This window comes from Ranitomeya imitator, chromosome 3 (assembly GCF_032444005.1).
Source record: "Ranitomeya imitator isolate aRanImi1 chromosome 3, aRanImi1.pri, whole genome shotgun sequence".
NCBI classification, from domain to species: domain Eukaryota; kingdom Metazoa; phylum Chordata; class Amphibia; order Anura; family Dendrobatidae; genus Ranitomeya; species Ranitomeya imitator.
In genome coordinates this window covers 401,258,280-401,270,646 of record NC_091284.1, presented here as the reverse complement: position 1 = coordinate 401,270,646, position 12,367 = coordinate 401,258,280, and the positions used below count along the sequence as shown (strand labels likewise).

General features: G+C 43.5%; 1 protein-coding gene across 3 annotated transcripts in view; it reads right to left on the bottom strand.

The window, feature by feature from the left end:
- INPP5B (inositol polyphosphate-5-phosphatase B) overlaps positions 1-12,367 on the bottom strand; it is a 299,917-nt gene that overhangs the window by 254,853 nt on the left and 32,697 nt on the right. For 2 of the 3 annotated variants that reach the window (XM_069757101.1, XM_069757102.1), the window contains exon 1: positions 11,455-11,528. In XM_069757101.1, coding sequence (XP_069613202.1) covers positions 11,455-11,516 — 62 coding nt within the window. In that variant the 5' untranslated portion in view covers positions 11,517-11,528. Of the gene's footprint in view, positions 1-11,454; positions 11,536-12,367 lie in introns of those variants that run through there. The other variant, XM_069757108.1, reaches the window with a different exon arrangement.

The window sequence follows — 12,367 nt, the reverse complement described above, 5'->3', positions numbered from 1 at the left end:
ACTTATTTTCCACCATAATATGCAAAAAAATGTTAAAAAAACAGACAATGTGATTTTCTGGATTTTTTTTTCTCAGTTTGTCTCCCATAGTTGAGGTCTACCTATGATGTAAATTACAGACGCCTCTCATCTTTTTAAGTGGTGGAACTTGCACTAGTGCTGACTGACTAAATACTTTTTTGCCCCACTGTAGATTGGAGCATGTTAAGGGGGCCATCAACCATAATGGAGCAGTGTACGGGGGCATATAGAATGGAGCATGTTAAGGGGGCCATCAACCATAATGGAGCAGTGTACGGGGGCATAGAGTATGGAGCATCTTATGAGGCCATAAACCATAATGGAGCAGTGTACAGGGGCATATAGTATGGAGCATCTTATGGGGGCCATAAACCATAATGGAGCAGTGTACGGGGGCATATACAATGGAGCATCTTATGGGGCCATAAACCATAATGGAGCAGTGTACGGGGGCATATACCATGGAGCATCTTATGGGGGCCATAAACCTTTATGGAACAGCGTACGGGGCATACACTATGGAGCATCTTATGGGGGCCATAAACCATAATGGAGCAGTGTACGGGGCATATACTATGGAGCATCTTATGGGGGCCATATACCATAATGGAGCAGTGTACAGGGGCATATACTATGGAGCATCTTATGGGGGCCATCAACCTTTATGGAGCAGTGTACGGGGCATATACTATGGAGCATTTTATGGGGGCCATAAACCTTTATGGAGCAGCGTATGGGGCATATGGATGGGAGCAGCAAATTAAAGAACGGTGGCGCAGGATGGGAGCAGCACATGACAGAACGGGGGCGCAGGATGGGAGCAGCACATGACAGAATAGGGCAGCACATGACAGAACGGGGGTGCAGGATGGGAGCAGCACATGACAGAACGGGGGCGCAGGATGGGAGCAGCACATGACAGAACGGGGGCGCAGGATGGGAGCAGCACATGACAGAACGGGGGTGCAGGATGGGAGCAGCACATGACAGAACGGGGGTGCAGGATGGGAGCAGCACATGACAGAACGGGGGCGCAGGATGGGAGCAGCACATGACAGGATGGGGCGCAGGATGGGAGCAGCACATGACAGAACGGGGGCGCAGGATGGGAGCAGCAAATGACAGGATGGGGACGCAGGATGGGTGCAGCACATGACAGGATGGGGACGCAGGATGGGTGCAGCACATGACAGGATGGGGACGCAGGATGGGTGCAGCACATGACAGGATGGGGACGCAGGATGGGTGCAGCACATGACAGGATGGGGACGCAGGATGGGTGCAGCACATGACAGGATGGGGACCCAGGATGGGTGCAGCACATGACAGGATGGGGACGCAGGATGGGTGCAGCACATGACAGGATGGGGGTCGCAGGATGGAGCAGCACATACCAGGATGGAGACCATATACCAATATAAATGCTCGCCACCCGGGCGTAGAACGGGTTCAATAGCTAGTACATATATATATATATATAAATATATATATGTCTCACTGACATATATATTTATACTGTATATATGTTTTAACAAATATTTGAGCCCATGGATCCTTGTATGTCCGTTTTGCAAGCCGGTGAGAAAATCTCGCTATACGGATGCCATACGGATTACATACGGAGGATGACATGCGCAAAATACGCTGCCACACCCTGCCTTCGGACGACAAACGGATCACTATTTTGGGAACATTTCTGCATATTACGGCCGTAAAAAACGGACCGTATTTTCATACGCCTAGTGTGACGCCAGCCTTAAGGTATCCGCGCTTGTTGAGTATTTGCTTGCAGAAATTTCTGCAAGGTTTCTGTATCTTTTGGCAGTAAAAATCCGGTTTGCTGTGGTTTTGTGTGTTTTTTGCACAGCAATAAATGCTTTTTGAGCTAAATAAAGATTTTTTTTTAAATGTTTTTTGATGATATTTCTTAGTTCAGCACATTCTTTTTCATTCTGATGCAGTGGCATCAGGGTAATGAGATTAGGGCTTGGCATCAGCAGCTGTTGCTGACACCAAGCCCTAGGTTTAGTAATGAAGAGGTGTCAGCCAGGTACTCTCATTACTAAACCGGTAAGTAAAGAGTTAAATAAATACACACACATTGTCACCAGCCTATGTAGAAGTGTTAACAGAATGAACCTACATAAGCTGTAACCAAACATCAACTGTTATTTTTTACAAATAAAATTGTGTGGGCTCCCACGTAATTTTCATAACAAGAGTTATGAGGGAACATCGATGGCTAAGGGCTGGTGTTAATATTCTGTGAAGGATACTGACAAATAGCCATAAAAGGTTCCCAGGGTATTAAAATCAGCTCACAGCTGTTTGCTCAGCCTTTACTGGCTAGTTAACAAGGTGACCCCAGAAAAAAATTCACATAGAGTCCCCCTATAAAATCTAACCAGCAAAGGCTAGGCAGACAGCTGCTGGCTGATATTAATAGTCTGGGAAGGGACCATTGTTATTGGTCCATTTCCAGACTAAAAACATCATCTCTCAGCCACTCCAGAAATGGTGCAGCCATCAGATGCACTAAATCAGGCACTTAGCCTCGCTCTTCCCACTTGCCCTGTGGTGGTGGTGGCAAGTGGGGTGATAGTTTGGGGGGGTTGATGTCACCTTTGTATTTTCAGGTGACATCAAGCTCAGAGGTTAGTAATGGAGAGATATCTATAAAACACCCCAATTACTAGCCCTATAGTCCTATTATAAAAAACACCCAGAATAACGTAATTTATTTAAAATAATGACACAGACTCCTTTATTGAATCTAAGTTAAACCATACTCACCGAACGCCTAATCCGCTGAAGCCAATGTCTCCTGTAAATGAATTAAAATAATAAACAACAATATTCCTCACCTGTCCGCCTAGAAGATAATAATACATAATGTCCCATGACAATCCTGATTACTTTGAGAGTAGTCACTGATGTGACTGCACTCAAGGACACCTGGCTACACACTGATACAGGAATGTGGGAAAGTTTACTGCAACGGTGGTGACATGAGTGAGATCAAAGCAGCTCGGCACTATACACTGTCAGTGTGTAGCCGGTGGCCGGTTAGAGAAGGCACATAACTCGATGTGATTGTTCTACACGTGTGATTGCCATGGGACACTCTGGATTATGTGGGCTATGGCAGACAGGAGCGTATATGGTTGTTTATTTTTCATTTTTTTATATTAGACAAGGGCATTGGGGATTTGGTGTTAGGTGAGTATAATGTGTTTTTCATTTTAATTAGAATATGTATTTATTTATTTTAAATGTTTTTTGCATTTTTTTTTAAGTTTGAACACAGGTGCCGCTGATCAGAGACTGCTTCTGCCATCAGCAGCTCCTGCTTTCACTGTTATCAATGACAGAAGACGTAGCCTCATTGGTGTAGTAGTTTCTCCTCAGCCGACACCTGCTGACCTGCGGTAAGTTTTTTACTGCGGGTCAGCAGTCACAGCTGTGGTGTGACAGCATGACCCTGCAGCACTCTGACGGCAGTAATGATCTACTGGCGGTAACCTTACTGCCAATCAGAACTGCTGCGCTGTTGTTTCCCACGCTGTCACACAGATGACAGCATGCAAAACACCATAGGAAGTCCGTAAAAACTCAGCAAACCTGCAACATTTTTATACCTGTGTTTTTGCTGCAGATTTGACTGACTCAATAAAAGTAAGTGGGTGAAAAACGCTAAGAAAGAATTGACATGCTGTTCAAAAAAATGCACTGATATACTCAAAGGAAAATTACTGATCACATGCATAGCACTTCAGGATTCTCATTCAATTAGCTGGCATAAGGATTCCATAGCATTTTGAGCCCCATTTCCGAGCGGAAAAAAAACAGCAAAAACGCACCGCGTGCACATATAGCCTTAGGGCTGGCCAGCTTAAAATGGTGAACACCACAAACTTCTTGTCACCACTATGATATTTTCAGAGTGAATCTATCCTAATTAGTGTTCCTAATAATCTAATAATCACAATCAATTGTTATGTCCTTCAAAACTTCTCAATTCTAAACCCTTTATTTCCTACCTTGGAATATTTTGAAAGGACCGTTATCAAGTAAGTAAAAAGTTCTCACTAATAAAAGTTAGGGGAGGGGTACATTTCTTGAGCATATATGATTAGATAATCTAGAACCTTATTTTTTAAAAAAATACCAATATACCAATCATTCAAGCATTGCAATTTTTTTCTGCTTTTATATAATAAAGCAAAACATTTCAGTACACTTTTCAAAATCTCTAGCACCCTCGCCATTTTTCTTTGTCTCTCCTTGTGTGTTGCGTCCATTGCGCCTACTTAAAGAAATTGTCCACTACTTAGAATAGGACATCAGTATCAGATCACACACATCACCCCCATCAATCAGGTGTTTTCAGCTTTGTTCATGCCCCTTAGTAGCCAGTGAACTGAGCTACACAGTACTAAGCCCTATGAAACTGACAGTAAGGGGAAGAGGAAGGGAAGAAGAGCCAGCATTTGATACACTAAAGGAGAGGTCAAGAGGTAGAAGGAGAACCAAGACAAAATGGTGTCCTTGAGGCTGATAGAGCAGAGCATAGTGAGGAGGAGCTGATGGTCCACAGTGTCAAATGAAGCAGAGAGATCCAGGAGAATCGGTAGGGAGCAGTGACCATTAGATTTAGCTGTTGATCATTAGAGACTTAAGTAAGGGCGGTTTCAGTAGAGTGTAAAGAGCTGAAACGGAATTGTAAAGAGTCAAGAAGAGAGTAATCTGAGTGACAGCGGATTAAACAAAAGTAGACCGAGCTTTCTAGGAGCTTAGAGGATAACAGTTAAGGCTAGCTTTCTGGGAGTTTAGAGGATAACAGTTAAGGCTAGTTTCACATTTGCGGTTGGATCCGCAGCGTTTAATCCGCATCCGCAAGCGCAGGAAAAAACGCATAGAAACACGTACAAACGCTGCGTTTTTTAGACACATGCAGGGAACGCATGCAGTTAAAAAACGCCGCGTTTGTACGTGTTTCTATGCGTTTGCCTTTTTGGTGCGCATGGTGAAAAATTTAACAGGAGAAAAATCTAGATAACCAGACAGCGCCAATGGGACTACAGAGGGCGTGTATTATGGGATATCTTTATATAGACCCTTGAACAGCTGAAATCTTCAGATTTTGCTCTTGTATGCTGTGTCATAATGGATCTTCGCATGGAGAGCTTTTATTTCTACCTGGATTTAAGCATCAAGCTGTTCATTGCCTGTGCGTTTGCTTTGGAGCAAGACAGAAATCGCGAAAGATTGAGAAGGATACGGCGTAGGCGTTTTTGGAGACACCCCATTATTGAATTACGTGAGAGACGTGGAGCCTACCACACGCTGTATGGCGAGCTTAATGCCATAAGGTTGTTGACGTCATTGCGTCCTGATTCTGTTCTGCTATGCAGTATCCATTGGACACAGACTGAAGAGACAATGACTGTCATACAAAACAGATCTATACTCATCAAGTCAGGTGTCAGAAATAATGAAATCATGATGCACATATAACAGCCTCATGAATTCACTATTTCTGACAAATGTACAGGTGAGCATAGATATGCCGTGTTTATGACCATCATCATCCCTTCACTTTGTGTGGAATATTACGTACACAGACGAGAAAATGGAGGTTATACAAGGCAGTTCTCTACTCACCAGGACAGGTGTCCTAACTAATGAGTTTTTGGACACCTGACTTGTTGAGTATAGTTCTGCATTGTATTTCCGCCATTTTCTCTTCAGTCTGCAACACTAGTCACAGACTAAAGGAAGAGATTATGGAGATAATACATGAATTATTTTTTTGGCCCACCTCATATCTCTATACTAAAGACACACAAAGCTGCAGTCATTTATTTGCTAACTACTGGAGCTATGATGTGGCCAAAAAATTAAGTGATCAGCGCACGGTGTGTGTTGACGGCGGTGAAAGACACAATAAACCACACATAATTGGGGGCAAAACAACATTATTTTTTTTTTACACAATCTTTTAATTTAACTGCGCTTCCTTGAAGTAGAGTGATGTAAACGGGGGGTGTGAAGCAGGGAGGCCTGGCTAACAGTGGACGACGCAGGGGTGGCAGGAGAAGGGGCAATGAAACTTGAGGGGTCTGGTAGTTCGGGGATAGGGCTTGACACATGAGAGGCTTGAGACGCACTGGATGGGTGAGACAAACCTGACATTACAGACACACTGGGAGGTGAAGGGGGAGGAATACTAAGAGTCCGCTGTTTTTTTTTCTCCCCTTTCTGGGATTTCCGGGTTCTGGGAGGCCTCGGAGGACTCATTTGTCATGGCATGGTCGTGGTGGGTGACCTGTTAGGGTCCGGCTGCACTGTGCCAGAGTCCATAGTGCTCATAGAGTGTGCAGCCATGCCAGAGTTCATAGTGCTCATAGAGCGTGCAGCCATGCCAGAGTCCATAGTGCTCGTAGAGCGTGCAGCCATGCCAGAGTCCATAGTGCTTGTAGAGCGGAAGGCCATGCCAGAGTCCATAGTACTTGTAGAGCGGAAGGCCATGCCAGAGTCCATAGTGCTCGTAGAGGGTGCAGCCATGCCAGAGTCCATAGTGCTGGTAGAGCGGAGGGCCATGCCAGGGTCCTGCTGCATTGTGGTGGTGGTGGTACGGAAGGCCATGCCAGGGTCCTGCTGCATCGTGGTGGTGGCAGTACGGAAGGCCATGCCAGGGTCCTGCTGCATCGTGGCGGTACGGAAGGCCATGCCAGGGTCCTGCTGAATCATGGTGGTGGCGGTACGGAAGGCCATGCCAGGATCCTGCTGCATCGTGGTGTCAGTGTTCTACTTCAGAAGGCCCAGGACGTTGCCCCTCATCAGAAGAAGAAGACATTCTGATGCATGCAGAAAGAAATAAATGGCAGAAATTAGGACATGTAGAGACAGAAAATAGAAAATAAAGGCATTGGCTAGGATACACTCACATTGTTCAGAGGCTTGTTTTCTCAAAGGTGCTGTGGTCTGTATGCTCTGCTTGGCTGTCTGCTGTGGTCCGTCTGTTCTGCTTGGTTGTCTGCTGAGTAGTGACCTGCAAATGTCCACTACCTCCCTTTATCACCTGGTATGTGGGGGGTGGCTTATCAGTGTCTAGACATGTTTTTCTCTGGTGCAACACATGCTTTTACGAACGCAAGCAAACGCATGTGCCTGTGAACGCATGCGTTTACATACACAGCAATGCTTTTTTGGCGCATTCCTGCAATCGACCGCATACGTTTATAGGCGGCAAATTGACGCCTCTAAAAATTACTACATGTTGCATTTCCGCGCAAAACCGCAGACGACGAAACGACGCATGCGTCGTCAAACGCGGCCAAAAGAAAACGATCGCAGACGCATGCGTCCCTAACGTTAAATATAGGAATACACAACGCATGCGGATATATGCGGAAGAAACGCTGCGGACACACCCGCAAATGTGAAACCGGCCTAAGTGTTGGGGTAAATGAAGCCTGTTACAATAAAAATGCAGTCTAAACCACAAGAATCATATTATAGAGCCAGGGGAATGGAGCAGATCTATAGTTTTGTGAGAAAAGATCTGGTAGAAACTGTTTTCATCATTTAAACCTCTGCTTTTTCTTGGGTTCTCAAGGCCACTAACTGGACCATCAGTGACTGACAGCTTTTCTTTTTATAAATGTTCATACAAAGATAAGATAGACAAGTGTCCAAACATCCACCATATTGTTTATCAAGAATGATCTGCTGTGATAAAAATTGGCGCATTTAGGAATGTCTATTCAGTCTGCACTGTCTAACTATTGAACAGGATTAGTAAATATGCGTAATTGTTGAAGATTTCCAAAGGTAAACTGTCTAGTGTAAAAAAAAGATATTTCTGTGGTTTATGTACTAATCATAGAACCAAAGCTTCTTTATCCCCTTCATGAAGTTTGATCTACCCATATGTCATCTTCAGGTAGGGGTTCCTTACCTTTTATGTGTGTAACTTTTGGGTGTGTCATGGCAATGGCACAGGAGCTGTGCCGGTACTTTTGACGAGGGAGCTCGGCTTACATGATAGCCGAGATCTGGCTGTCACTGCCCCTGGCTGTTTAACCTCCTAAATGATGTGATTGATATCGATCGCAGCATTTGGGAGGCTAGGAGAGGGCTCCCTCTCTCTTCCAATTGGCACCTCATGAGGACCTGATCGTCGTAATGGAAACTACAGCAAGCCTGTTAGACCATGCCAAGAACATGGTCTAAGAGTCTTCTGCCAGTGTAATACTGGTAGGTACAATGCATTGCAGTGCTGGTGCATTGCAATGCATTATATCAGTGATCAGACCAATAAAAGTTAAAGTCCAAGTAAAAAAAAAATATATACAGTATATATATATATATATATATATATATATATATATATATATATATATATAAGTACAAAAATTGAAAATAATATTATACCAATAAATAGGTATATTATGTAAAAATAAAAATAAACAAAAAAAGTACACATATTTGATGCCACCCTGTCCAGAACGGAACTCTGCTGCCTCATTATAGTGAATGGATCCCTTAGGGGTTTCATCTGAATCAAGTCATTTGGAGATTTAGATATAAACCCTGATGTAAGTGCTCAGCATAAAGCACAGGATAAATGTGATTCAAAATATTATGTAAATTAACTCAATCCACAAAAAGCCCCCACTCAGGACAATCATCTGTCAATGGAATTATAGGCAGCTTCCATATTACTGGTAGCACAAAGGCTCTGGAAAAGCTAAGCGCTATGGTTCCTCACCCCCAAAGAGAAATCCAACGAATTCTGTGCTCTCAAATCCATAAAAAACAAACATTTTTTGTGGTGACAAAGTAGTTTTTTTTTCCCCTGTCCAACTTCTTAAATTCTATGACACATCTTGTCTTGTCAAAATGATCACTGCATCCTTAGATGAATTAATTGAAAGATATAGTTTGTAAAATGGGGTCATTTATGGAGGAGTTCTGCTGTTCTGGCTCTTCAGGGGCCCTTCCAATGTGACATGGCACCCTCAAACCATTCCAGCAAAATCTGAACTCCAATATGGAGCATCAAAAGTAGTTTTTGACCACATATGAGGTATTGGCTTACTCAGGAGAAATTGAGTAACACATTGTATTGTCCATTTTCTTGTATTATCCCTTTTGAAAATTGAAAACTTGAGGCCAAAGAAACATTTTTGTGGAAAAATTGTAATTTTCAAATGACTCATTGTTATACAATTTTGTGAATCGCTTGAGGGCTACAAATACTCACTACACCCTTACATGAATTCCTCAAGAAGTGCAGTTTTCAAAATAGTGTCACTTGTGGGGGTTTCTGCTGGTTTGGTATGTCAGGGGCTCTTCAAGCATGACATGGCATCTGCAATCTATTCCAGCCAAAATTACGCTCCAGAATTCAATTGGCTCTCCTTCCCTTCAAAATCCTGCCTTGTGCCCAAACAGTAGTTTTCCACTACATATCAGGTTATTATTATTATTATTTATTGTTATAGCGCCATTTATTCCATGGCGCTTTACATGTGAGTATCAGTGTATTCAGGAAAAATTGCTCAACAAATTGTATGGTCCATTTTCTCTTATTTCCCTTATGAAAATGAAGAAATTGGGGCTGAATCAACATTTTTGCTAAAAAAAATGTATTTTCCGTATTCACAGCTCAGTCTTATAAAATCTGGTACCCCACTGCCTTGGTTAGGGCGTTCCACATTCACTACATATTCCATCCAATTTAGCACTCAAAAAGTCAAATGGTGCTCTTTCTTTTCCAAGCTTTGCCGTGCACCTAAACAGCTGTCTTCCACCACATATCGGATATCGGTGTACTCAGGAAAAATTGCACAACAAATTGTATCATCTGTTTTCTCTTGTTTCCCTTATGAAAATGAACAAACTTGGGGTTAAAGCAACATTTCTGTGTGAAAAATGTGATTTTTTTTTTATTTTCATGACTCAGTGTTATCAAATTCTGCGGGTTCAAGATGCTCACCACACCTCTAGATAAATTCCTTGAGGGGTGTAGTTTCCAAAATGGAGTCACTTTTGTGGGGTTTCCATTGTTTAAGCCCATCAGGGGCTCTGCAAACGTGACATGGTGTCCACTATTTATTCCAACTTATTTTGTGCTACCAAAGTTGAATGTTGCTTCCTCCCTTCCAAGCCCTGCTGTGAACCCAAACTCTAGTTTTCCTCCATATATGGGGTATCGGTGCACTCCGGAGGAATTAGACAACAAATTATGTGGCTCATTTTCTCCTGTTACCCTTTTGAAATGCAAGACTTTACTTCAGGTTTGAGATTTTTGATAATGACTGATCAATTTAGGCAGAGAAAGTAGATTTCTCTGATAATATATACTACACACAGTGGCGTATCTAGGGGGGGGGGGCAGCTGGGGCATTTGCCCCGGGCGCAGCCGGCAGGGGGGCGCAGTCGGGCCGCTTAATTCGGCGGTCCGCAGTGTCTCCCCCGGCGGCTGCATTCTGCCGCCCCCCACACTGGGAGTCAGCTGTTCTCTGTGCCGACTGTCAAGCTGACAGCCGGCACAGAGAAGATGCAGAGTGCCGGCTCCCAGTGTGTGCAGAGGGGGAGGGGAGCCCCTGCAGAGTGGCTGCGGCGGGCAGGGAGAAATCCCTGCAGCTCCACTGCCCAGCTGCACGATCTGTCTTCTTCCTGCTTCCTCTCACACAGACGCGCCGCTGGATGACGTCATCATTCAGCGGCCGGCTGTGTCAGAGGAAGGCGATGGAGCTGCTGCGCAGAGCGCAAGGAGAGGTGAGAGGAGTGTGTGTATATGTGTGTGTGTATGTGAGTGTGTGTGTGTGAGTGTGTATGTGTGTGAATGTGTGTGAATGTATGTGTGTGTGTGAATGTGTGTGAGTGTGTGTGAATGTGTGTGTGTGAATGTATGTGTGTGTGTGAATGTGTGTGTGTGTGTGCGTATGTGTGTGTGTGTGTGTGTGAATGTGTGTGAGTGTGTGTGAATGTGTGTGTGAATGTGTGTGTGTGTGTGTGTGTGTGTGTGTGTGTGTATGTGAGTATGTGCGTATGTGTGTGTCTCAGTATTGTGTGCGTGTGTGTGTGTATCGCGCTGCAGGGGAATGTGCAGAGAAGTGAATGGTGTGTGTGTGGGGGGGGGGAGGAGAGGGCAATGATGGGGCTGACGGGGGGCATATGCCCTTGGAGGGGGGGGGGGGGGGCGCCAAAATGAATTCTTGCCCCGGGTGCCAGAAACGCTAGATACACCTCTGACTACACAGTTACTTATTTTCTTGTGTATTATTGATTTATGAATTAAAAATTAAAATAGTGGTTACTCTTTAAGTGAACATTTTACTTAGGATGGTCTCTTGTAATTTTTGATGCCATCAAAACTCTTCATAAATGCTCCATTTTGTTGTTTTTCTTTATACTTACGCTGCAGTTTCCTTGTTCTTTACCAGTCCCATGAGTCTGCTTTCATTGCTGTGAGAATTCATTAAGACTCCTTGAACCGCATGATGGAATAGATTAAGGAGGACAATGAGGATAATTCATGTTAGTAGTTTGATATTTTATTTTTATTTATTTATTTTACTCATTAATTCCTCAGCACTTTACAGACTTTGTCCACACTGTCCCCATTGGGGCTCACAATCTGGATTGTCTATTAGTATGTCTTTGGAGTGTTAATGAGGATGTTAATGGGGTTTATTGAGCTTAGAATATTGATTCCCTTTCTCAAACTTTGGCCATATATATATATATATATATATATATATATATATATATATATATATATATATATATATATATATATATCCATACATATGTACATTATATCACAATGAAAACTGCTTAGTGCATACTATAAAATATTCCAATATGATGTCAATAAACATAGGCTGCATTGACCAGAAAAAGAATAGAATTGGTAGATTGTTAATACATATTAAGATACTGGTGGTAACATCGCCCAACGTCTGGCTCAACTGGAAGCACGCTGGATTTGGACCTTGAACATGGTCCATCTGCATGGTCTAAACCAGTGGTCCCCAACTCCAGGCCTCGAGGGCCGCCAACAGTGCAGGTTTTCAGGATTTCCTCAGTATTGCACAGGGGTTGGAATCATCACCTGTGCAGATGATCACATTACCACCGATGCAATACTAAAGAAATCCTGAAAACCTGCACTGTTGGCGGCCCTCGAGGCCTGGAGTTGGGGACCCCTGGTCTAAACGAAAATTTGAACTTTGCTTCATTTCTGTGATCCTAGCCTGTGATGTGCAGTTGTACCCATTGGCACTTGTGTGGCATTGATTTTAACTGGTTTTAACATTATTTCTTCTAT